At 39.7% G+C, this 26,709-nt stretch overlaps 3 protein-coding genes across 4 annotated transcripts in view; 2 read left to right on the forward strand and 1 right to left on the reverse strand.

Moving 5' to 3' along the window:
- The window catches only part of PBLD (phenazine biosynthesis like protein domain containing), a 45,508-nt gene extending 23,884 nt beyond the window's left edge, over positions 1–21,624 (forward strand). Inside the window, exon 9 of one of the 2 annotated variants that reach the window (XM_053983403.1) lies at positions 4,812–4,988. In XM_053983403.1, the coding sequence (XP_053839378.1) occupies positions 4,812–4,897 (86 nt within the window). In that variant the 3' untranslated portion in view covers positions 4,898–4,988. Of the gene's footprint in view, positions 1–4,811; positions 4,989–21,545 lie in introns of those variants that run through there. The other variant, XM_053983407.1, reaches the window with a different exon arrangement.
- Positions 5,444–6,623, forward strand: ATOH7 (atonal bHLH transcription factor 7). The gene has a single exon (XM_053983412.1). The coding sequence runs from the start codon at positions 5,444–5,446 to the stop codon at positions 5,897–5,899; it is 456 nt and encodes a 151-aa protein (XP_053839387.1). The 3' UTR covers positions 5,900–6,623.
- MYPN (myopalladin) overlaps positions 15,868–26,709 on the reverse strand; it is a 42,961-nt gene continuing 32,119 nt past the window's right edge. Inside the window, exons 12-19 of the mRNA XM_053983389.1 lie at positions 25,361–25,582; positions 24,760–24,909; positions 23,831–23,910; positions 23,210–23,336; positions 21,498–21,705; positions 20,607–20,772; positions 18,211–18,344; positions 15,868–16,233 (exon numbers count right to left, since the gene is read on the reverse strand). Coding sequence (XP_053839364.1) covers positions 16,064–16,233; positions 18,211–18,344; positions 20,607–20,772; positions 21,498–21,705; positions 23,210–23,336; positions 23,831–23,910; positions 24,760–24,909; positions 25,361–25,582 — 1,257 coding nt within the window. The 3' untranslated portion in view covers positions 15,868–16,063. The remainder of the gene's footprint in view (positions 16,234–18,210; positions 18,345–20,606; positions 20,773–21,497; positions 21,706–23,209; positions 23,337–23,830; positions 23,911–24,759; positions 24,910–25,360; positions 25,583–26,709) is intronic.

Genomic DNA, 26,709 nt, shown 5'->3' on the forward strand with positions numbered 1-26,709 from the left:
GTACATAGGAAAATAAAAAGTGCTTAAAGAAACTGAATTACATCTTAAATAACTGGGTTCTGCTCTTTCCTGTGTCAGAATGCCTATGTCATTCTTAACAGTATATGTATATATAACTTTTTAAAATTTGTATTGCCTGGAAATAGTGCTGATCAAGTTAATGCACAGCTGAAAGATGAACAGAGAGTCAGTATTTCACCCAGACTAGTGGGTTCACCTGTGGAACAAAGCTCCCACAGCTGTGGTACTGCAGCAGCCAAGCTTCCTTGCACGGTTCTGCCAGAGCAGTGAACGTTGTGCCAGGTTGCCACGTGTGCCCTGGTCTGTTGTTTCTGTAGGTTCCCTTGTGAAAAACATCATGACAGCTTTTTGCAAATAGCTGAGCATGTGCAGATGCAGTTGACCTTGATAGAGAACTGTATTTTTAAGCACATGACATGCATATAATACTTGGGAAATCCACTAGCTTTGTAATACATTAGAACTTTTTTGCTGCTTTAGTGGTGCAGTGGGTTGCAGTATTATTCTAGGTGGAAGCTACTTTCATGATCTAGTGTGTGTGTGTACAAAGGTACATAATGTAACCAAAGTCAGTATATAATGTAGGTCAGAAACGGTTACATGTTCAAGACATGTTCCTCTAGTTACGTGGTAAAAGGAGTCCTTTCTCCTTTTTGGTTTTTTAAGAGGTTTCTGACCTCCTGTTGTAAAAGCATGCTTTCAAACAAAGTTAGGCTTGAAAGGGTGTTCTGTGCAGGATCACTGGGGAATGCTCTGCTTTTTGAGCCTCACCTTAAGGAGGTGAGAAGGGTAATGTGGAACAGAAGAGAAATGGATGAATTGAGGGTAAGAACTGCAGGGTAGTATGTCAGGTAGATCCTGAAGTGTAGTTGGGACAGTTACTTGAGCTGCTAGAAAGAAGAGCTCAGCCCAGAGAGACTGAGGAGGAAAGTGAACTGTTCTGAGCACTTTATAGGAAAAGGTGTTCAGTACCAGGGTGGGAAGCCCCAGGTGAAATGACTGCAAACTCCTCCTGCAGCTGTAGATTGCTATTCCATTTCCAGTATTAGTCACTAAGTGTCCCTCCAGGATACAACGTTCTCTAGTGAATTGTTGGTTTTGGATAGTTCTGTAGCTGTGACAGGGAAAACAATGCAAATAACCAAGGCAGGAAAAGAAGTGATTCTGCACACCATGGATTTCTATAGTCTGTCTTGTGAGCTGAGTCAAATGTTACAAGAAATTGGGCCCTTAAGGATGGCCATATTTTGGTAGTTACCCACCTGCTCTTAATTAGGCAGCGTACAGCATGCCACTCTTTCTGCTTTGCTCAGGGTAAACGACAGTGGTGAGGAGGCTTGAGGCTTTTAGAAAGGATCTACCTGAGAGGAAATAGTTCTGGCTAGAAGGGAGAGGTAAGATTCTTGTTTTGATACATTGCTTGTGTATGTTTTTATAAATACAGGTAGAGGAAGTAGGGAGGAATTAGACTGTAACCAGATATATTGCTTTCATTTAATTTTAAATTTAGTATCTGGTCTCAGTCAATCCCCAATAAAAGTAATTAGATTGTGTTTTCCATAGTAGTACAGGTGAAAGACATTAATCTCTTAGTGGGTGCTGCACTAATTGCATCTGAGTTTTTAACGTGGATACCTAGCAGAAAATTTTGAATGAGTTTATGTATGTAGTCATAAATCCAGAAACTAGCTAATTTCTTTAATGGATTGAAACTCTCCTTTATTTTCCTAAAATTAGTGGTGACTTCAAGTTGCTAAAGTAATCTAGTTTATGATGAAATAGCATTCTTATCTGTCTCTTGTTTTTCTCTGAGGGAAGCATAATATTTTGGTTAATGATACTGGTTTAGAATTAAAATATGACTCAGGAATAATGCTGTGAGGATCATGGAGTAGCAATAAATTGGTACCTGCATAGTTAGAGAATAAAAGATTGAAATCTGAGCAACTGGGTAGACACAGAACTTCTTTCTGGTGGTTTTGGTGTTTTTGTGCATTGAGATTATGAGGAAAAAAAAAAAGAGTAAAAGGGATTTTTTTGGAGAAATGGTTGATGTACAAAACCCATGAAACTACTATTAGTATTTAAGAACAGGGTTTAGCACCACAGCAATTTATCACATCAGGATATAGTAATATCTTTTGAAATGTTGATAATAATTTAAAAAAATATTTCAAACAGTAATATATGAGGAATTATTAAAAGTAAAGAGAGAAGGGAATAAGATTATGTAAGGACTAACTAAGACAAGCTGAAATATAGCGGAAATCAAACTGAGTGAAGGAAACCTGTGAAAACTCCAACTGATACCCTTTCTCTTATTCACTGAGCAATAAAGCAGGTTATTTTTTAGTTTGAGGTAACATCCTCATAAGGCAATGCAATGGGGCTGTGCAAATGAACTCGATTGTGTGAATAAGACCTTGATACGTTTTGTATTTTGCTTTCATAAAGCAGGAACTTTCCAAAATTTTAAGTGATGAAAAACAGATATTTTGATCAGCCAGCATTTTTTAGCTTTGCCTATGAGCTATAAAATCCTGTTATTAGTTCGTTATTAGTCTAAATGGATCTGGGCTCCTGTCCTGTGATTTGATAGTAAATCATTTAAGCTGAAGTTACAGCGTGTTCAGTAGGAGAGATAAATCACAGCTTCTCTCCTGAGATTACAGCAGTATGTTAGTCAAAGTATGATAATGATGGTGAATCAATTAGGAAGTGAAAATTAACAGCACTGCTGTGTACTGGGTTACTGTGCATTACTGAAGCAAAATACAAAGTTTCTGAAGTACTGTGATTTTCAATATATTTGAAGTCTTCATTGTAATTTATACTGGCAGGACATATTAAGTTAAAAAAAGAAAACTGCTGCCAAGTGAAAAAATACAGTACTCTATTTTAAAGGGGAGCTTTTAGTATTTATGGCATGATGTTAGCAGCACTGTTAAGATGAAAAGTGATTAATTACCTGAATTGAGTAACAGCTATTTCAGGAGAACACACAGTATTTATTAACTTACAGAACACCTTAATTCTCTGATGTTCTTTCACATGAAAAATCATTTGACATTCATTGTAAGAGACAAAGGGTTTAACTAACAAATGTATTTGGGGTAGAAGGCTGCAGGAGCACTAAAATATGTTTTAGCAATAGCATGAAGATCAGATGTGCATTTTCTTTACTGCACATGCGGTACTTCCCATGGAGCATCTTCAGAAACAGAAATCTCACAAGTTCTAATTGCTGATCCTTTAGGGAAAGACATACGTGTCTGTGCTTTTGAAGGGAGCTGTTCTCACACAGATAATCAGAAAGTGGCGTTTTAGCGTGTGGTAGTAGCTCTTTATGTTTGGACAATAGGTCAGCGCACACAGATAGCCAAGTTGAACATTTCTAATGAAACACGATGAAGTTGCACTTCTTTAAAAATTGAAGAAGTGGCATACATTTTGATAATGGAATAATGGAGACTCCCTACCCCAACTATCATCTCTGTTCATGATCATTAGGATGCGGAATATTAAGAGCAGAGCAACTGGGCGTAACAGCCGACGTCCAACATCTGTCATGCTGGAGTCCATTAGTGTTCAATTGCATCCTATTGTCTTTGGATTATTCAACCTCATTTCATTGTCATTGCTTTTGCTAGGGATTAATCAGCTGTTTACAACTACACCAAGTTTTGGAGTCATAATGAAAACAATTGAGCTATAGTTCTAAATAAATATACAGTATTCAGTCTCTAATGAAAAAAGTTACTAATTTATGAATGCTGGTAACTATTTAATTAAGTTTGAAATCAATACAGATAATAAATCATTGCGTGGCAGGATTTTTTCTCCCCCCCCCCCCCCGTTTTTGTACATCATAAAAAGATCACGTGATATTTCCTTGTAAGTTTATGTAGTTATGATTTCAGTACAATACAAGTACAGTAAAAGAAAGATGTTTTAATTATGGGGCATGGGTGTGTGTATATTGTGGCTCCTCTGGCATTACAGTTGGTAGCAGAATTGATCCCTTACTGCCAGCAAGCAGATTTGTTTTTCACATCCTCTTTTATTCTTGTCACTTATTTAGAGATATTACTAAAAAGACACCTTTAATTCACGTCAAATGCACATATATACTTTAATAGGATGTATTAAAAAGGGCAGTTTTCAGGTGATTAATATACTTACATGTTTTTAACTATCATAACCCATCTAAATATTTTTGCAATTATTAGATAAATCCATAACTACATTTTAACTGTTTAAATACATTTAAATTATTTTATGATTTTGAGTTTGCTGGCAGGCAAATATATAATCCCCTTTTTTCTTAAGATACTACTCTGGTTGCAATGTTGTGTACTTTATACAATATTAAAATTGTGAATGCTGGAGAGTTTCTAATAATTTGATTTTACTTATTTTGGTACCATATGTGCAAAACAGTGGTATTCTCAGTATCTTTTAGCTCTTTAGGCCATGTATCTTTTAGCTCTTTCTCTTGTTTCATTAATGCAGTTATTCTTCTATCCTCAATACTTAGCCAGAATTTTCACGTGTTTTAATGTACAAATACTACAATGCACAGAGATTTTTTTTTTTTTTTTTCCCTGAGTTGCAACAGATTATCCATTGAAAGGGTCTTTTGCTTAACTGCCCAGAGTCTTGTGGGGCCAGCCAGACACTACTCCAGATGGCAAGTTGTTAGGGCTGGACAGAATGGCTTTGGAAGACTTCTCACCAGATGAAGGCTGCAATGTTGGGATTTTACTGTTTGGCTTTTTTTCCCCCTGTAGTTCCCAGGGTGGGAAGGTGCTGGGATGGCAGCAGCGTGCCGCCCGCCCACCTGCTGCCACCTGTTCAGCTCTTGCAGTTCCTATAAAGCCTCGTCTTGTCCGCTCGACACAATCGTTGCTGGCCGGCAGAGCCAAGCAAAGAGACATCTCTCTTAGGAAGTCACGGCTTCGGAGCGCAGCCCTTCCCCATCGCAAAATCCTCTCCTCAGCTGAATCAGGACTTCCCTCATTTGAAACAGCCATTTGGAGTCGTTGTGCCTTTAATCCAGTAAGATCCTTCTTGGATTCAACAGACCGTTTTCTTCAGTAACATACATTTTGAGAATGGAGATCTCATTGTTTTCTCTCTCTCTTTGAGATTAAAGAAATTAAAAGAATGAAAGCGTAAGACATAAAAATGCTTCATTCTTTCTTTCAACGATAAGAAACAATTTTCAGACATTTCCAGAAGAACTTTTATTTTATTATATTTATTTTTTTAGAAGCCAAGAAAAATACTCCATAATTTATAGGGGAAACAGATTCAAGCGGTGCGGAGGTGAGCACTCCATGAGTGCTTTCCTTGCCACATTTTAGAAAGCGAATTTTTGCTAGGTGATCTTTGTGTGTGTGAAAGTGAAGCTGCATCGAATATGAAAACCTGTAAATCCAGTCACCTGGACTCAGTTGTGGAGGCAGACTCGCAGTGCAGAAGCGGAGCAGGCTGCGTTGTGAAGTGCAGTTCGGAAAGGATGGAGAACGCTGCCAAGAGGAGGCTGGCTGCCAATGCCCGCGAGAGGAGGCGCATGCAGGGACTGAACACGGCCTTCGATCGCTTGAGAAAGGTGGTTCCGCAGTGGGGGCAGGATAAGAAACTGTCCAAGTATGAGACCCTGCAGATGGCTCTGAGCTACATCATGGCTCTGACCAGGATCCTTGCCGAGGCTGAGAGGTTCAGTACTGAGCGAGAGTGGCTTAGCCTGCACTGTGAGCACTTCCATGGCGACAGCTACCACCACTACCCGGCACAGAAACCCGCGGCGGACGGCGATCCTTACGCACAGAGGGTGTTCAGCTACCACCCCGAGCACTTCCAGATAGCTAATTAGAACTTGTTGCCAGCTAAGAGTATGCAGCAGGCCAGATGTGTAATTTAATAATTAGCAAGAGTTAATCTGCTTGACTAAGGTAATATTGGCATTATAATAGCTCATTCTTGTTTGCATCTTATAGTCATTTGACAAAATAAATTTGCTCTGAGGACATAAAGTCAAAAGGCATTTAAAATGAATGAATTTATTTAATGCTGGTGGAAATGATACTTTTAATTTGAAATATTTCTGACAATTGTTTCCTAGTTTATCTAGTGTATTTAATGCTTTAATTAAAGAAGTTTTTGGGGTTTTTTTACTGTGATGAATCATGACAGTATTTCTACAGATCATGGGACAAGTTGACCCATGGTGTAACTGAATGGAATAGCACCAGAAATGAACCTCATTCCATGTTTTTCTTTTTATGTCAGCTTTAAAAGTTGTTCTGTAGTGTCATTTCGCATAAATGGTTCACATGGAAAAAGTTTTATAATGTACTGGAGTTCTAGTCCTCAGAGAACTAACTTTCTTAAACTTTGTAAGTTTGACATATGGGTTCCAAAGTTGTGTAGGTTTGCTTTAATCCAATATATGGTGTCTCTTGTATGCTCGAAAAAGAGCTGTTTTCAAGTCATGGAAGGAATGTTTTATTTTCAATGATTGTAAAAACACGTGTGATTGTATACCATAAATGAGAATGCTTGTGTGAAAATAATCTAAGCTTCTAGATTTTTGTAGGCTTTAAATGATGGGATTTTATTTTTTAATCTTATGTTGTCTGGAAACAATAACAGATTTTGTAAATCTTAAATAAAGTGTTTTATAAGCTATGTCCTCACCAAATGTCTGAAATTCCTACTCTAGGAATTACTTACTGGTGGATTTTCTACCCCAATTGTTACACTACTTCTATCACAATCCTGGCAGTTTAATGTGCTGAAGAAACAACCAGCAAATGATATTTTCTTCCCAGTTACAATGAGGAGTGTATTTTATGTACGAATCTGGGGAAGAAATTATGGAGCATTTTTGCAGAGCGGTTGAGATAGTTTCAGCCCTAGTGATGTGCTGAATGGCTTTTGTTTACTTGCACTTTCACTTGTAGGGGATAGAGGGGTCCGGGGAGAAAAGGCAGAAGGGGAAAGGAGGTTGGGAAGATGAAAAGGCGAGGGGAGGGTGGCTGGGGAAGCAGACGTGTTTGTAGCAGGGTGCAGAGTCTGCAGCAGCAGCTCAGCTGTCCGCGCCTGCTGTGGAGGCAGCAGACTGTGGAGCTGAAGGGTGCTGCTGCTGCTGCTGAGGGGAGATCCCAGAGAAAAGCCCTCCCTGGTGTTAGCCCAGAGAGAGGAGGAGGAAACGAGCTGCTGTCCCACAACAGCTGGTGGTGGGTTTCCAGCAGGGAAGGCTTGCGGGTTCCCTGCTGGCTGCTGCCATGTCTCATATTTTAGGATTCTTTCAAATGACAAATGAATAGCTTTGATAGGAGTTATTTTCGACAATTAAGCAGCTTTCAGAGGAGAACAAAGGCATGAATAGGAACTAAGCCGTGTCTGGGGGGAGAGGGACTGTGCTTTAGGAGCCGCTCAGGGCAGAGTCCTGCCTCCCTGCGCGTCTGTCCCTCGCTGCTGTTCCGGCCCCGGCCACTGTTCCAGGCTCCTGCGTTTCCTGCCCTGCGAGCTGCCTGGCTCCTGCCACGGAGGCTGGGCTCCAGGCTGGCTTAAACACGCTGTGTCCTCCGAGCAAGTGTCTCCTTTAAACACTGGCATTCAGGAATGGGTTTTCTAATGTGTATTTAGCCTCTTTAAAGGTAACGAATAGTGTTAATTATTAAAATGTGGGCCTTCGCTTCGTGTGAATTACGTTAGATCTTTATCGGCAAGCAGAAAGTGGATTCAGCCTCAGCGATATGAAATTCAGACAGTAGAATTAATTGTTGTCCATCATGTAGTTAAGTTAATACTGTGTGGATATTACTTACCATTAAGTGGCAGGTTTATGTATGTAATAGCAATGAATGCAATTCTTAATTAACTGGTGTGCTCTCCAACCCTACTGTGTTAGCTGTAAACTTCAGGTAGACACTGTCTCACCTGCACTGCTAACAGCAGTGGGTTTTCCCTACTGAAACAGGAATTGGATGCAAATAAGTGATGTGATTATATGACACAGAAAGCTTGCCTAAAGCTGAGGTGCAAAGGGGAATACAGTAGAACAGGATAAATGCCAGAGTAGGCTGCAAGAACATGATTGATGCTTCTGCACTACTGGCATATGTTTGTTTTTGTTTTTTATTTTTTTGTGGGACATGACATTGCAGTAATTCAGGTAAAAGTACTTAACAGCCATTTCTCTTCCAATTTTGTTTCTTCTATGCAGCATTGTACTTTATTTTCTACTGCATATGATGATATAGTTAAAAAAATAATGGACTCGTGTGCAGGGAATGATTAAATGGTAATAAACTCTCATAAAGAGGAACAAAGAAACACAAACCGTAAAATATCTGTGCTCATGTTACCAAAAGTTCTTAAGAATTGAAAGTCCTGCAAAGCACTTCAGTGCGGTATGTAGGTAGTGAGCACTTATAAATCAGGTCATGGTATCAATCTCTGCTTCTGATCAATATGGTTAAGGTTATAATGCCCTGTAATCCCTATTCTCTTAGATTTTGTTGTGCTAATGGGACATGGATATTTATTGATACCTTTATTTATAATTAGTAATATTACTGCTGGGAAAATTGTGATTTTTATCTAATGCTGTACTGGTTTTGTTTCTTGGGAGGGTGGAGTGCTGAAGCTGGGATTTTCAGTTTACTGTAGTAATGAAGGGAGCAGAGTAAATTCTGAGTAGTGCACAGACAGCTGTCTCTCTATTGATTATCTGTCAAAGCCTTTTGGAGAGCGAGTTGAGGTGATGGGAAAGTTTGATCATTAAAAATTCCGAGTGCAGTTTGAAAAGCAGATAATATCCAGGCTGGTTGGGACTTCTCAAACAAAACAACTATTCAGTAAATGATTGATTTCTTTTAATAGCTTTCCTTTCTAAATACTTCAGTGATATTTGTGAAACGTAAACGTGACAGTTTGACCTGGGTTTGATTATTGCTCCCAAATATTTGTTCCCCACTGACTTTTTGGTGCTCGTCAGGTAATGGCTCAGAACCACCTTCTGTACTGGACTTCGTTGGCGTGGGCAGTTATGCCCCCTCCCCTTATATAATTATGGCTTCTATTAGGCCTCCAAATAAGCCAAAGCTTAGATGCTCAGAGCTTGGTGTGTTCTTAGAGGCTGAGTTTTGTCTGCCCATAGATCTTTGTCCCACTGAACAGTGCAGTGCAAACCTGAAATACTTTTGTTTGTAGTATCAGTACTACATCTGGTCCATCTCTCCAGTTATCACTGTAATTGTAGAACCACGTTACTGTGGGAGCTTTGGGGGTGACAAATGCTTGCTTCATTCAATATGTCTTGCATACTCTACAGATATGTGTTTCACTATTGCAACTCCGTGTGAAATTCTATGAACTGTTTGTGGGAAATTAACCTCTATTTTTCTGAAAGGACTTTCTGCAGGGTTTTCTATTTGAAGCTACGGGTACTGTGCTTTTATGATTCTTCTAATCATATCACCCTGTTTTGACATGCCTGGAGTTATTTTTGAGCTTGGAACTAGACTTGCATTTTTAACTGCAGTGACTTTGCAGTGGCTGAAAGCAGAATGAGGGTAGCACATTCCCAAAATGTATGTTAGTAATAAAAACTCAGTGCTTTCTTCCTCATCATCAGCATGTCTTTCAACTTCCATTCATCCCAAATTTTTAGGGATTTTGTATTCCATCTCACCGTTTATGAGGTATTGAGTGCACAGTCCATCTTATACTATACGTACACACAGGGCAAGTCTCAGTTCTTGACTGGAATTCTGAAATGGTGCTACAGTACCCATTCTTCAAAGTAAAAATGTCCCTGACCTCAGCTGTACATTTGTAAAGCCAATGGCAGTGCAGCTTCCTCCTGTGGGGCAGCATGAGTATCAGTAGGTATTTCAATATTTAACTCACTCCTTCTACATTGTTATGTAAAATTTTCTGTGTAAAGTATTTGTGGAAGTCCCTCCTGTGATGGGATTCACTAGGAACAAATTTTAAAAAGTACTATTTCCAGGCCAAAGGAATTGATCTGCCAAAGGAAGCTTTTGCCTTAACACAGGTGCCTTTACTCTTGGGATTCCAGCTATTTGAGCTAAGCAATATGGATACGGTTCTTTGTAGTTAAGGAGTGAAATTTAACCAGATTTTTAAAATAATTCACAGAAAAGCTGCTTTTTCTCTAAATATGTTCAGCTCTTCTATTTCTACAAAATATCCAGGGGAAAAAACCAAGTGCACTGAGGATGAAGACATGTTTATTTGTGGAGAAGCAGTCCAGTGTTTCCTCTACACAGATATCTTTAAAAAAAACATTCACCTGGTACTTGTGCTACTTCTTAAAAATTCTCTGTATTTTAAACTTTAATTACATGTCGAGCAAACCTGGCTTCAAAACACCTAACCAACCCCATGTATAATATTTAAATGTCTCTTCTACTAAAGAGTACATTTTCATATTGTCTACTAATTTGTGGTTCAGTTTTCATTTGTACAGAAATTAGCATGCAAAAGATACCTTACAAAATTTGCTTGAAGTGTCTGCATGTGTAACTCCAAGGAATAAGAAGTTCATTTATGACCGGCTTCCTGCAGCCTGGGGTGCATAGTAATATTTTTTTCTAACATCTCAGATTGTCTTCAATGTTTTTCCATTTCTTTTCAAAACTGTGTTTCCTGTTGCTAACAGACTGTGTGATCACAAAGGATGGTCAGTTTCTGAACAGAATTCCCACTGGCATAAATGGAGAACTCCACTTAAATTCACACACATATGGCCCAAGATTCCTTTTGATTATGCAATAAATGGTTCCTTATAGTGGATTTGATGTGTAAAGGCATTAATAGAAGCAACTTTTGTTGCTCAGAGGAAATGATGAGATGTGAAGGAACCACTTCAGTTCATGGAGCTGTAGCTGAGCTAAAGTGGTTTTAAGAACATTTCCTTTGACCTGGCAGGCACAGAAGTCCATGGAAATCAGGTGGGAATGGAGAAACATGGTTACATGAGAGTGCAAAAGTGGCAGGACTCATCCTTTTTTTCATCCTGTTCTCTTCTGTACCTGAGCTATGAGATCCAGCTTCCTTCAAGTGTTTGATTTGCTTCTGCAGCTTATTTAAAACCCATTCCCTAATGTACTAATGGGCCCTTACACAAAAAAGATGCTCAATTATTCATGTTGAAGGCATGCATAGGGAAGGGGGAACTTCAGTGTGGTTTGTGTGTTTGAGTTGCCCTCATTCAGATTTTTCCTGTTTGAGTGCTGGATGCACAGCCAGGGGTTGCAGAGATCGGTGCCCTGTGGCTGAGTGCACCGAGAGCTGCAGCGGTGCTGCCCTGGAGCAAACAGCTATTCCAGGGCAGAGGGGGCAGGTGAGCCACGGACAGGCAGGCTCTGAATGCATTTTTGACACACGATGGAGTTCAGCTATGGCAGCCTGTAGGTAGGAGTATATTTTAAAAGTGATGGGAACTGATACCAGGAATTGTTTAAAAAAGCAACAACTTTATTTCACAGCTACCTGCTAGAAGAATTGCTAGTATATAACTTGACAATATTTATTATTTTCTTCTAAATAATGTAGTCTGATTTCATGAATCAGCTGTCACAGCAAAGTTCTGAGAAAACTTCTGGCATTGTTGCACATTTTCACAATTATTTGAACATGTGAAGGACACGGTCTTGTATGCAACTCTGAAGCATTTATTTAAGTTCAGGTGAGATGAAGGGAAATACATTACTGAACAGGCAGGTGTTTTTTTTTTCCCTTTCATGTGCAGTTAAAATATACTATAAAACTGATGTGAGCATTTTTCTTCCCAGTGAGAATGACTTCGGAAAAAAAATTTAAAATATCAACTTTAATCAAGAAGAAATATTAACTAGAATGTTAAGGCTCAAAGTGAACATTTTTGTATTGGAAATAATAAGGCAATTTTCAATGAATCACTTCTCCAGTTGTAACAACATAAATATTTCATTAGGTTTTGTAAAGATGTTTTTCAGAAACGAGTGCTTTTAGACCTGGTAGCATTAAGAATACAGTTCTTAAATGAATCTGTATTCCAGATTTATTGGTTGAAGTACCTACAATTGCTGTAAACAATTGGGACTGGCAGTTGTTTGCATATTGAGATGAAAACTGCAGACTTGGGTTTTCCTTTTTGCAGTGTGTGCTCCCATCTCCTCATGTTAGCAGATGTGAGGCATTCAGAGGGGTTGCTCCACCTTCCATGTGGAAGCAAGGAACCCAATCCAGTGGTTTTAAGGCAGGAGGTCCAATGATATCAATGCAGCCCCATATGCAATGCTGCTGTAGGCTGGGTTTGCATCAAACTGGACCAAACGTTTAAAGCAGAAAGTATACTTTTTGAAATAGAGAACTGCAACACAAAAGATGTAATTTCTGCTCTAGTGTGCAATATACCCTGCCTCTGACTGGTTGTATACAAAAGCAGGACTAGGAGGAAATGGGAAACTAAATAAACCTACAAGATTGTGAATCTGTGAACACTTGAGAGGTTACAAACATGGGTGTTTCTGTATCATACAGAATTATGCTCCACATGGTGGTGGTTTCATGGATTTTGGAAGTTAACAACTAACAGTGACTTCAGTGGAAAGTCTAACATGAAGTTTTGTTGCTGCAGTAGCCTGCCCTGAAGAAGAGAATGAAAAGCTGTGTTAGTGTGAAGTAAAACTGGTTATGCAGTGAAGAGAGCAGTGAGCAGCCAGCTTGTTCAGGAGGGAGCAGAGTGGCTCTAGCACATCCTGACATGGTGTGGCGACACAGGACTGCCCTGCTCTCCTTCCCTTCCACAGGCTTTTTTCCCTTGTCTTTTCCACCACTTAACAACACAAACGTAATTTTGGTGTCGTTTTCTTGCAAGTTCTTCCTTGTGATGAGCACATCAATAGCACCTGTTAAACAGCATTGGCATCCATTCCCACAAGCTGTCTTTGCAGGCTCTCTGCGTGGGCTCAGCACACGCAGAGGAGAGATGTCCTCCAGCAGTTGAGGAACAAAATGTAACAACTACAGGCCATGTGGGATCAGAGTGTTTGTGTTTATCTGAGCTACTGAAAGGAATTGAAATTGCTGACGTCTGCATTTTGTAGGGAAATGTGAAGGGTTTTGATCTTTTTGCTAGGAAATACTGTTCAGGAGAGACTATTACAGTTCAGCTAACACATTTTTGGTTATCTACCTTCTGTAGCCTGACTCTCACTGACATTTCTGGGGCCCCTTCTTGAATGACTAAGGATTAATCCTTCTTACACAGATCTTTGGGAAAAGTCTTTCAGCTTCTTGTCCTCCCACTTCCAAAAAACGGAATGGACGTTTTAAGAAACATTGTGCCACATAATGGTCAGCATGTAAGCTCAGGTTATAATGATGTGAGTTTGGGGACACTCCAGCTCTGGTATTGCAGAGAAAAGGTGAAGAGAGGTGGTTTGCATGTTTGCACTGTGCACTTTGTCTCTTTAATTTGCATCGAGGTTTTGGGTGTCATGTCTGATGCTGTAAAATGTGAAAACCACTGCTGCTGTCAGTAATACTGGTCAGTATGATTCCAGCACTGGAAAGCAGGTACTTGCCAGTGGGGAGTACTTGCATTCCTTTCTTCTGCACTCTCTGAAGAGCTCTTGTAGCTGGGCTTGCCTAATGGGTTAGATTCCAGCAGAAAGGAAAAGTTTGTGCTTGCTTGAATTCTTAGTTTCTACTCAGCTGGCAGGTAACTTAATCCAGGTAGGATATCTAGACAGGCAGTTTAAAATAAAATAATTTAGGAAGCAAAGAGTGTTTTAGGTCTGAAAAAAGCTCAGGGGTCATCTGGTCCAACCCCTCACTCCCAGCCAGGAAAAGGGGCCATGGGGGACTTCCAAGCAGGCAATCTCTTGACTAAGCTTCTGCTTAGGGATAAAGCCTGATGGCCAGTATACAACCTGGAATACTTGAGTTCAAAACCTACTCTCTTTGTGAAATGATGGGAAGACCAGGGCTGTAGATGTGAGTTTGATCTTTTGTGTCTTCATTTCCTACCGTTCCATTTAAGCAAGCAAAATCCAATAACTTTTCTTGGATTATTTTTCCAAGAGTAGTAACTAATATGGGAAACTTGAAATTTTGGGTGTAATTTTGGAATCCCTAAGTCATGCTAAAAACCAAGTGAAGGTAATAGGAGCAGTAGATTCTCTATCCTGGAAGATCAGACCCACATTATGTCTTAAGTTCTGCCTCTCATTATGGAAATTACTTAACTCAATGCATGACTTTCAGTAGCCATGAGTTTTATTTTGTTTGCCAGGGAAGAGGTACAATGTGGACAACATCTGCTTTCCCTTGGAAACACCTGTACCTTGTTTTAACTCTTAGGATAAGACTGTTTTGGCTTTCTGGTCTGTCCGGTCTGGGTTGAATTGCCTGAGATTCCTAACAAAAGTATGAGAGTTATAATGATGGTTTTGTTTTATGGTGTTCACTCAGGTGGGAAGCAAAACAAGACAAGAAATTCACTTCCTCTAAATCCTGAGGGAATCAACAGTTAGGAACAACAGAAGCTCTATTTGTGGGAAGCTCAGTGAAAGACATTATCTTTCTCAGTCTCTGGCTAAATCCAATATTCTTTTGCTCTTAAAATAACTCTTCATTGTTTTCTTTGCATATGGAGTTTTTTGAAGCTGAAATTTGAAATTTGAAGAATCCCCAAACATAGTCTAAAATGACTCTCTGTGACTTTGATCATGACTTTGTTGCATTCTGCAGCCATGTTGAAAGCAGTAAGAAGTGCTTGAAACCAATGTCTAGAGAGAGGGTTAGCAGTAATTTAAAGATGCAGGAAAACATATTAAACATTCACAGATTCTAACAGCTGGGGGTATTAATATCATTGTATAGATGCCAAATATATTTAAGTCAATCATTAAGTGTTGTCACTTAACACCTTCCATTGAGATTTCAATAATTTGCCTTATTTATTACTACTGTTGGGGTTTTTTAGCTTTTTTTGCATATAACTGTTGCTTAACTTCTTAACTTTTGTATATTAACAGAATTTTCTGTCTTCCTATTAGCCACCACCCTTGTGATCGTTTCCTAAATGATGGTGAAAATATACCAGGTCATAATTCCTTTCCATTTGGCTATAAAATGAGCTATTGAAAACTAGGAAAATGAGTCTGATATTTAAAAGCCATGAAGTGACAAGTTTGGTATCATCCATGTTAAAGTCAGAGGATCACTAACATGGGAAAGAAAAAGTATGAAGCACATCTGGTAAATAGTTTCAGTTATGGGCTCAAGAGAACATGCTTCGGACAAGAGGAATTTCCATTTCCTGTGCACCTTATGCACATGCCCTGTACCTTATTTTATGAACCCTTACACCAAGAATACACAGTTCATAGAGTACACACACACACAGATATAAATATTTAGGGTATACAGCTGTACCTACATGAAATGCTATATTTACCTAGTCTGGAGTTCAAAAATTCTAGAATAGGCTGGCATAATAATCATATATATAAAAATGAGTTACATCTTTTCGATTTAACTTGTGCTTTTTGGTTATTTGGCATGTTTTTTAAAATTACATTCAAAGTCTTGTTGTTTACCCTCATTCAGGATTGGTGTTACTGTAATGTCAGCGTTTTCACTGGCAGTATTCCAGCTAATCATCATCAATCCTTACCATGGCAGCTACAGTGCAGTAGCTCTAATTCAAGAAGTAAAAGTGGTATTGGCTTTCAGGTGCTGAAAACTATGTTTACTATGTAATTCTTAGCAAACTACACAGTACTGAATTTATTGCACAACACTCCATACCACAATTATCCTGCATTAAAATCATATGCAAAAGTCTTGTACGATATATTACTTGCAGCATTTGCAGCAGCAGAACACTTAATTACAAACAAGTTGCTTGTAAACCTTGAGCCTTGTGAGTTGTACCTCTTTTGTTTTTATTATTTAGTTTTTCACAGTTCTAAGTATCTCGGCAGGTGCAACTGGAGCAAGTGTTTGTTTTTCAAAGTTCTTCACTCTCCACCAACTTTTGGGTTGGGGATGAAAACAGCACAGGGCTCTCAGGAGCTGGAAAGGCAGAGAAGATGTCGAGTCCTTGGCTGCTGAGGTTCGTGTAGCGGCTGCCCCCGGGGCGGAGCTTCAGTGCTTGTGGAATTTGACGGTGCCACTGAGCTGCAGCAACAGAAACACAATGGGCTCTATAAACCTCTCGTTTGGGTCACAGACAAACGGTGGAAATCAATTCACACACCCAGAAAGTTGCTTCCAACATCCTTGAAGAGAGCACAGCATTGGTCTTTCTGGGCTAGGGTCTGTTCTTTCAAATATTATCATTGGCAATGTTTGTATGTTCAGCAATTCTGTGGAAGTCTACAGGTAAGATTTCATCCCTGTTCAATTCAATGGCAGTGTTTGCATGGATTTCACAAAGTCTGAAATGTAATGATTGAATCTTTGGAGCCTTCTCCAAAGCTCTTGCAATCAAAACTAAAAACATACATAGCATGAACAGAGATGAACATAGTGGCCAGGGCTCTGATTTTGTACTGTTTCAGCCTCTGGATGGCTTCTCTTCAAATAAGTGATTACAATCTTTATAGCCACAGTAGTTAAAACTACTAACGTGTTTTCTAGATATTTTTCTTTTAAATACTGAAAGGAATGTAATCCAAAGACACATATTCAGTAATTTAAACGTACCATTCTGTATGTTGCCATATGAACAAATACTGCTCAAATTTTGTAAAAATATTGTATTGCATAGTATCTAGTAGTTGTTATCCCTAAGACACTTCAGACAAGGGAAAATTGTATTATCTTTGCCAGTGTTTATCCATATGGCTCTGCACCCAAATTAGAGAGACATATCTGTCAGCAGTTAAAATGAAAGGGTATGAAAATGGAAGTCAAGCTCAGGCTCCAATGCTCTGAGGGAACTTAGTGTGGGAGACAACAATCTACATGTTAAGCATTGATAGGAAATGTCTTTCCATGCTGAATTTTGACCCTATCTGGAAGTATTTAAAAAAGAGCTTCCTTTTTTCTTGCAGTGCCCAATTTGTTTCTACTTGAATTCATTATTTACTCATTATTATTTTTCTTTGCACTCAGAATTGCAAATATGAGACCACACCTTCAATCTCTCGATTCCACCCATTCAAAATAGCATAAAGAAAAATTACTTCTGTCACTCACTTTGGGGTGTGAGTTGCATATCTTAGAAAATGTGGTTGGAATTGGGAAACATTTCTTGATTTCTTTATTTTTCCTGTTTGTGTCTTGAATCCTTCATTTGAAAATGTATGTCTTTCAACATTTAGATACCTCAGGAATTTAAAAGTTTTGTTTCACCTTTCTTAAATCAGCCTCCCCCTAGTCCTCTCTTGAGCCTTCCATTACTCTTGCCCATATCACCACAAGGTGGCAGGAGGCTGACAGAGATGCACTGGTGACTTGCTTCTGATAATTAGGCAGGGTTTAAAAACCAAAATGGAAATATGAGTTTGGAAACAAGGGCTCTTTGTTTTTTTCTTTTAAGGGTCTGGTTCTAATCCAACCAGTTTGTGGAATGTATACATATAGATATAATCCAGTTTGTGGAACGTGCTTTCTGTTTTAATATACTGCTTAAGTGATCAAAATACTCTGCTTTTTCTATTCCATCTTGCAGAGATAACAGTTAAATGGTGTGCTGTAGTTCTTGAGGTGGGCTGGGGCCTTCTGAGTCCTAGGCAAATGTACTGGATGTCAAGTAGCCCCTATCAGTTAGGCTTGGTTTGCATCCCCATGCTCTGTGGAGAGGGCTCCACTTTCTTGTGTGCAGTTCACTGCTCTGTCAGGTCAGGGCTGTAGCACAGACTTGTTAGGGGCAGTAGAGTTAAGGTTCAACTTGAAAATATATGCTTATGTGTCTAGGGATTCTGGGAGGTGGAAAATGGGTGTAGGGAATATTGTGCAGAACTTTGGCGTTTTGTCCTTACTCTCCCTCCTGCCGGTGCAGCAGGGCTGGTTTGGCCATTTAGCTGTATCATTTTATCTCCTCTGGGGCCTTATGAAGCTGTGGCCGTGCTGTGACACTGATTTCTAACCCGTGTGAAACCCAGACTAAGAGCCAGTGGGGCCCTGTTTTCTTTCCCAGCCAATACCTACCATATATGTCAAGTCGAGCAGTGCAGGACACAATGCCAGCTTCGTTCTTTGCAGACAAGGTGTACCAGCCAGCATCTGCTTTCTTGGCAGGCTGGATCAGGAGGCAGACATATCCTGTTGTATCTTGATGCATGCTGGAAAACAAGTGTTGGGGAATTAGTATTTCTCAAGAGCACATCAGCTTTCAGATTTTAAAATATGTATGTTAAATATGAAACAGATGCGATGTCATCTTTACTCACAAAGAGGGAGCAGTCTATAGTCAATAGATTTGCTTTCAGTATGGCCTCAAACCATGATCAGGAAATCTCAGATCTGTTCTGGCTCCTCTCAGTTGTGCACAGACTGTGGGAGCTGAGTTGTTACTCTGTATTTGTTAATATTAGCATTATTTATTGAATACTAATGAGCTAAACCTGTGCAGCAAAGCTGCTGCACAATCATACTGTATTTTTCCCAGTTCAGAAGCTGGAACAAGAACATAAAATACCAAGAGCACTTGTACAAAGTTGTGATATTTTTACAACAGCAACCAGAGCCAGTCAGAAATTTTCTTGGGGCACCCTTTTCCATGAGAAAATGACCAAGTGGGAAAATCAGAAAGATTTGTTTAGCCAACACTCTGAAAGAAACCTGCTTCGTTGTTCCCTCCACTTCCTTTGCTCTCTAGTGATCTAAGCCTTTGTGGCTGCAATTTCCAGGAAAAACTTTTCAGCAAGATATAACAGAACTGAGACTCCTCTGCTCTCTGGGCTGAGGCTGGTCCTTTCTATCAACCCAAGTGTTTCTCTCATTATAAAGGAAGAGGTGTGAGATCAGCACTTCAGAACACTTGAAGTTCCAGGATGTTGTGAAATTTGAGATTTTGTTTCCCTATGAACTGGAATGAAACCATGGGCTTGCAGGACAAGAGGACATTTTGTGCTTTCACCCTTTGTTCCCTGCATTACACAATTTGCCTTATTCTGGGGGTGCAGTAGTATAGGAGCTGGTGTTTGTCCTTGTTGTGGTACAAAAACCTCTCTTGGCTTCAGGCAGGAAGGCAACAGTGAGGCAAGATAGGGACAGGCAGGGACGATGCTGCCCGTGGGTCTGTGCAGAGCCACTGGGAGCCTTTGGGGTTTCTGGTCTCAGCTGGCTGAAATAGCAGAGCTGTCACAACCCTCATGCTTGCTCCTGGCACTGTGGGGTGTGGGAGGTTTCCATTCCTCTGCTGAGCTGAAGCAAAAATTTGTTTTCCAACCTTTTGTGAAACAATTGGAAATGTGGCATTTTAGGAGAGTTGTTAATTTTCCAGTAACTACAATGTGTATGTGTGTATAACCACAATCCCTATGGAATGGGAACATCTATATGGTGTAATCCATGAATTTGCTAATGGCAGACCCAATTCCCTCCTCCAGATTATTATTATCTATAGAGATATTAGATAATACTGGGTCCAAACCATATAGACTGGGTCCAAACCATATAGACTATAGGCCATTGAAGGTCAGGGTTAGGTGGGGTTTTTGGAGAGGGGCAGCAGTCTCCGGGTGGGGACAGGGCGACCACTAAAAGAGTTTTCTAAGAATGCTTTCCCTTGTGCTTGGTGTCCATCCCTAACAGTGCTGCTGCAGAGCCAGCTTTCTGTACTGATAGCCTGCAGCTGTGTGTGTGTGTGTGTGTGAAGGATGGTACTTCTTGAAGCTCATCTCAAAGATCCAGTGACTGCATCAAGTTGTTACTTGGAACCAAGTGAAATAAAATACTAAAAATCACATATGTGCTGAAGTAGAAATCTTAAAAAAAAAAAAAAAAAGAAAGTACTTCATTTATCATTAATTACAGTCAGGCACATTATTTAATCAGATTTTCTTTTGCAAAAATTAAAAAATAGTGATGCATTACTGCAAGAGCTGAACCTGAACTTTGTTGTATTTTGTAAGCATGGATCAAAGTCTTTACCTTTGTTTGTGACCAACACTGCTAAGTTTCTCTATCTGACATGATAAATTCTCTATTATCCCATGCTCTGGGGCACTGAAACCGTTCTGAGTTTGAATTCATACCTAGTTGGAACTAAACTGGGAAAAAATAGCTTAGAGAGAATGAGGTGCTGAAATGCACTAAAATGCCATATCAGGGTATGTTTGATAAGGAGATCCATGCACTCTGTCAGGGCTGTGGCCCACAGGCCCTGTCCCCACTCTCTGAGGCAGGGGTGCATCGTGCCTTTGTTCTGAGCCCAGGAAACTGCCATTGAGCACCCCACAGGGAAGCAAGATCTCTACAGCTTTCTGTGGGTGAAAGAAGCTGTTGCAAAGCACCACCATCTGTACTCATCACAGAGGTTTTCGTGGAAACAGTCAGTCCAGCCACAAGAGACTTGAGGCACGGGTGTCATGGTGCAGTACCTCATCCTCTCTCTGTTTGATGGGATGGTCTCATTGTCCTTCTTCCAGTAAAATACGGGCGGTGGCATTCCCACAACTCTGCACTCCAATCTGACGGGGTAGCCTTCTGGAACACCACAGTTCTGAAGCTTCTCCAGAAACATGGGGGCTCTTTTGACTTCCTTTGCTGGAAAAAGAATTATTCAACAACAGATATTTTATTCTTTGTTTCTCTTTGGATAGTATGGGAGAACACGATAAAAATTATTCTTGTGATACCAAAATAGGTTGTGAATTTTTAGTGGGATGTTGGAAGTGAAATGCCATTACATAGCCTCTGTAAGGGAACATAAAGTAAATAATAGGCAGAACTGAAGTTCATAAAAGAATATATGTATGTCTAATGGGTCTAAACATACTACCATTGCAGAAAATTAATGCCAGATCTATAAATTTCCATGTCTCATATACTTTAGGGCTTTATTAAAGAGCAGTATTCAGATTTAATTTTTATATTTAAAACCATTTTTAAACCAATAAAATCTGGGCTGAAATCTGGGATACCTCAAGATATGTATTATGAATTCAAACCCTAAGGATTTGCTGGGGAGAAAGTTAAGAATGTCATTTTGCCCAGACAAGAGAGGATGGGTGATAATGAGGCAGAATTCTTATGGCACTCTCTTAGTAACAGGAGAGCACTCATCTGAGAACCAGGTACATTTCCCTCTATCAGCTGAGGAAGGAATTATATATATATAAATTACATATCTGTATCTGTAGCTGTTGGATTTTCCTGCTCTCAGGACATTATTTATCTATAATTGTCTGTAGGGAAACAATGTAAAGTAAGTTTGAAGAAATGCATACAGATAACTTAATCACTGAGATTAGTTTTTCAGTGCTTCTTACCTACAACAGTGAGCTCCAGACTAAATGAATTTTGTCCTGTTTTGTTAGTGGCAAGGCAAGTGTAAGTTCCAGCATCGCTTTGGGAGAGAGGATCGATGAGCAGAGAGTGCACTCCAGTCTCTCTGACCAGCATCTTGTGTCTGCCATCCGGGAGCACAGGTTTGCCGTTCAGGAGCCACGTCAGCTCTGGAGTTGGTAACCCGCTCACCTAAGAGACAGGGAAACAGCTCCAGACAAGTGTCCAACTGCCAGGGAGAGGTTAGGAGATTCAGAGCTAGGCCTTTTTTACGAATGCCAGCTGAGTCATGTCAAAATCCAGCCCAGAAAAATTTTTTTAAAAAAAATTGTTTCTCAGTTTTTGTTTCTCTGCTGACTTGCTTCCGAAAGGGAGAAACCCAGAAAACAAACAAGTAAAAAAGATTTAAACATACATGAACTATCCACATTTTTCTTAGTCAGAAAGGAAGAAACTTAGTTTGAAATATGAAATTAAAATATGAGATTCACAAAAGACTCTTAATAATCCGCTAGTTTTCCTTTTTTTGGTGCTGAATAGAAATCAAATTCCTTGATGTAAAATACTACAGAGTTTAACAGAGATGAAGAAAGTTCCATACAAATTACTTTGTATTTAGTAAAATGTGATAAATGATGATGTAACACTTCATAGCTGTTAAATCTGCATGCTTTAGAACACTACAAATTAAGTATTTTTTGAAAGATTAGCCTGTTTTGTAGTATTAAAAACCTTTTCAATAGGGAGCACTATTTACTCATGTCTAAAGTACTGCTTTCCAAACAACATTTTACAAAGCAGAGAAAGAGGGAAGTGGAACTTGTCTGAGTGAGGACTGCTGTCTCCCAGGTCTGTGCAATGCCAGACATGCTTTAAGGCTTCACAAGCTCTGCCAGGATAGCAGAGCTAGGAATAACCAAATTCTTTGGCATGCTCCTTGTAAACTTTACATCATAAATTAAGTAGTAATGAGTCTTGCTCATCTTCAGGACATTAACTTGTGCCTCAGAGCTTCTACCTTCTTCAGGGTAGAGGTCAGTGTCAGCACTGCCACCTTTGCTGCACTGCAGGGACTTAGAGGGGTTCCAGAATAGGTTGGAGCAGAGGATGCTCCCAAAGGTGTTCAGTAACAGGATGTTCACTCCCTGTCCTCTGACAACTCTTTCATGCCAGGATTTCAATCAGTAAATGGGGATGTTTCTGCCTCTATGCATGCTGGGGAAACATAAAATGAACTGGGCTCAGTTCCCTCTTTTCAGGGAGTATTAATCTTCAGTAATTCAGTCCAATACAATGGGAGCATTTGTTTGAACACAAAGCAACGTGCTGCATCCTCTCTTTCTCACGGTTTTGTGCTATTCTGGATTATGTTCAAGAATCTGATAATGGCAGAAGAGCTTCTGGAGTTCATACTGGTAAAGGACACAGTGAACATATCTAATAATTTGAACAACCTTGAAAGTGAGCCTTCTGTTTCTGGGTTGTGTTTTCTGTGTTCTTCATCCCATAGAATATTTGTTCAAAAGAAATCCCTGGAATCAGCTCAGAGACAATGACATTAAGAAATAGCTTTTAAAACGAAATATTGAAACTTGAATGGAAAATGTTCATGCATGCAGTAAGGAACATGAAAACACATAGCACTACATGTACAGGGGTAGGGAAAGTGAGAGTGAACAGAGGAAGCAGTTCATACCTTACAATCCAACCTACAGAGTCGCCCTTCATGTGCCACCATGTCACCTGGAGCCTGTAGGAAGTATGGCCTGAAAAAGCGTTCTTGAACTGCCTCTTTGTCTCCTTCGGGCACCCGGGGCCGTGTTCTGCAACACAAAAATCACACGTGTGTGTTTGGAAGTCATTTGTTTTTTACTAATGCTTAAAAAAAAAAAAGGAAGAAATTGAGGAAAAGGATGAAGAGATAGCTTAGTTGCATAAAAGGGCAGAAAGAAATGGACTGATTGTAATTTAATTCTTGCATATTTTCCCTTTAGAAAGATTATCAAGTTAACTATGTCATGTAGTATCCTTAGATTCCCAAGCCAGCCTTTGCTTCTTTTTGCTTTTTTTGGCTGAATTTCATTTTCCTAATCCATCCCTTGCCTTTAGCTCCACTACAACAAGTAAATGAAATTGTACTTAAACTTCCCTGTATTTGAGGATGACCTTCAAAAACATAGAAGTGACCTGTTGGGAGGGAACTGCTGCTGTTATTTCCATTTTATGACTGAGAACTGAAGTTCAATGAATGCAGTGGTTATTTTGGATGCCTTCAGTAAAAAGCATAAAGAAGGTCTGCAGGACTTTTTTCTTTCACCTGTGAGGCTGAGTTGTGGATATTCGTCCCCGAAAAGGGACACTCTGAACCATCAGGTGTCCTGAACAACTGATCCTCCCCTGCAATTCACAATGGAAACAGAATTAATAGTTGGTTAATGCCTTATTTCATTTTAAAGTATAAATATTGAACCCTTACAGTGCATTAGGATTTATTTTTATAAAGTAGCTGAACTGTAGTGAGAATACCACTTCCCCAAAGCAAATGCTTTTAGCTTGCAGTTGAGGCAGGGGTTTCTCAAACTCTTCCAGGCTGTGGCAATGCATTTAGCAGTGGTGCCTGTCCCTGCTTATTTATTCATGCCACAGGTACTGTCTGCTACTACCTTTGTACTGGCCTGCTTTAAAATGCAGACATACAGAACCTGAAAATAAAAATATTTTTTAAAAAGAGAAACATTAAAACTGGAAAAAGTTGCCTGATGAATATACTTCTAAATAAACAGCTAAGCTAGCACATGGGGTCAAGGAGAGTGGTGTAAGGGAGTGAGCCTATTTGGAGATCCACATCTTTGCATCCTGGATAAAGAATATAGTTGTGTTTGGTAACAGTTCCAAATTTAATGTAACTATTTGTTTGTTCCTGCTCTCTTCTTTCTGCCTGAAACATCATGTCTGTCTTGTCAGCACATCTCAAAAGGCACCTATCAGCAACAGAGAGTGGAAAGGAGTTAGGGCAGGAGCTACTAATATGAAAAATTGTCCTTAGTGCTTTTGACTGTCTGTGTAACAGGGGAGTACTTTCATCAGTCATCTTTACATGGTTTCCTCTCCTATGCTCTAAAGCACCTGATTTGTGATATAGTCACCACTTGATGTCAAAGCATGTGGCCTAACTTGTGTTCCTATTAACGTATATTAGAAAAAGATGAAACAAGCATTTTTGTAAAAGAAAACAAAACACCTTACTTGTGGGTTTGCAGCCATAATCGTATAGTTGCCATCATCATCATTAGTAGCAGCTTCAATATGTAAAGAACATGTTCCATCTTCTTCTCTGTTCATTTTGAAATGTGTGTTTTTCTTTGAGATCTGCTTGCCATCCTTGAACCAGTAGACCTGTAGTGATCAGACACGCCCCCATGACTTAACAGTAACTAGAAAAATAACCTAAGTTGAGCGATAGCTAATTAAATTTTAGAATATAAAAAACTTTGCAGATCAGTTATAATGTGAAGCAGCATGATTCCAGGTTGAGCTCAGGAAGCTGCCTATCATAGCTGGGCCTGTCAGGTTCTCTTTCCTTGGCTCTAGGCACGTTGCTGGTTAGATCAGTTCTCATCTTTCTGGGAAGTTCTGGGGTTTGTGCTGTTCTGTGTCTCCTCGAGTCAGGTGGTTGGACCTCAAGGCCTGATGCATGCTCAGGAGCAGATACTGTTATTTTAGAAAGGTGGGGGAAATGATTCATTTGGGAGCTCTCTCCACAGAGCCATGTGCCTAGGAGGGATGAACAGAAACTAGTGGGGAGTTGGGTTCTGTTCCTTCAGCAGTTACAGTGAGAATGACGTACCTTGGGAACGGGTATTCCGACTATTTTGCAGGTGAATGTAATAGGGAATCCTTCCATTACCCGAAAATGCTTGAGTCTCTTATCAAAGATGGGAGCTATGTATTTGCCTGTGGGGATTTCCTCGTGTTGGACTTCGTCGTCTGATTCATCCACCGGCGTCCGCTCCAGGCGGAATTCGATTTCGTTCATCAGCCTCTGCTCAAAGCTGGAGATGCGGTATTCCTGCGGGGCAGAGAGGCTCAGCTCGGAGCAAAACAGCAAAGCAGTGGCCTGGGCTGTTTGCAGCCATTGGCACTTTCAGACTAATTCTACAAGTGTCAAGAAAAAGGCCTAAGTAAACCTAGGACATCCTGAAACTGTCTGAATTTGGTTTGCGGGCACAGATACTGCATCGTGAGTCTGCACAGTGTAATGACACTGAGTTTTTACACAGGCAGCAAAAGAAATCAAACAAATCAACAAATCAAACAAATCAAATCCTCTAAGTCCCTGTCAAAAAAAATTATACTCTTGCACGCTGCTGATCAAAAGAAATCATTTAAATATACCAAATTTTGGAGGATTTTGTGTTCAAATATTAGTCACCTGCTAATTATAGAAATGAATGCTGTATATTTTAGTTCATAATTAAATAAGGAAAACTGTACCAACTAAAAGAGAAAATTAGGAAGAAAAGGAAATATTTTCAGAGTAATTAACATCAGATTAAACTTGGACATATTTCTAGCTGGTGTAACTGAGAATGCAAAATATATTACTTTAAAATTCTTACAAGATTAAACAGATTAGGCAATAAACCCAGCATATTCCTACATAAATGAACATTTCCAGATAGTTTGATGTGATTATGAACTTTCTCCTGATCCCCTGAATTCAATTAGAAATGTCTCATCACTTAGCTGCTTTGCATGAGGAAATCTCCTGTCTAGACCAGGAGGCATTTGACCAAATTTCTCTTGCTGTGACTTGTGAAGCCTCAGAGCAAGAGCCAGCTTCAGTTTGTGCCTCCAAACCAATGTTTGTCCTGGGCATGGTGGAGCACTGCAGCTGCACCTGGATGGACTTCTCAGGTAGCACACACACACACCTGCAAGAGCTCCTTTCTCAAGTCATTACAAACTGTCTTTTTGGGGGAAGTCTTGTATTACCTGTAGAAGACAAATCAGTTTGCTCAGACCTGGATTTGTGCAGGTTTTAAGTCCAGAGTTTTCCTGCTTCTATTGAAAATGGAATTTTAGAAAACAACAAGTCGTAAATAAAGGTGTAGCCAATCCTTACCTATATTCAATTTGCTGAATAAACAAGCTTCAGAAAATGCATCTTGTCTGAAATCTTATAGGAAGTTAATT

This window comes from Vidua macroura, chromosome 8, assembly GCF_024509145.1.
Source record: "Vidua macroura isolate BioBank_ID:100142 chromosome 8, ASM2450914v1, whole genome shotgun sequence".
NCBI lineage: Eukaryota > Metazoa > Chordata > Aves > Passeriformes > Viduidae > Vidua > Vidua macroura.

Excerpts from the sequence above, each read along its gene's own strand:
- ATOH7 (XM_053983412.1), top strand. The coding sequence starts at position 5,444 with ATGAAAACCTGTAAATCCAGTCACCTGGACTCAGTTGTGGAGGCAGAC.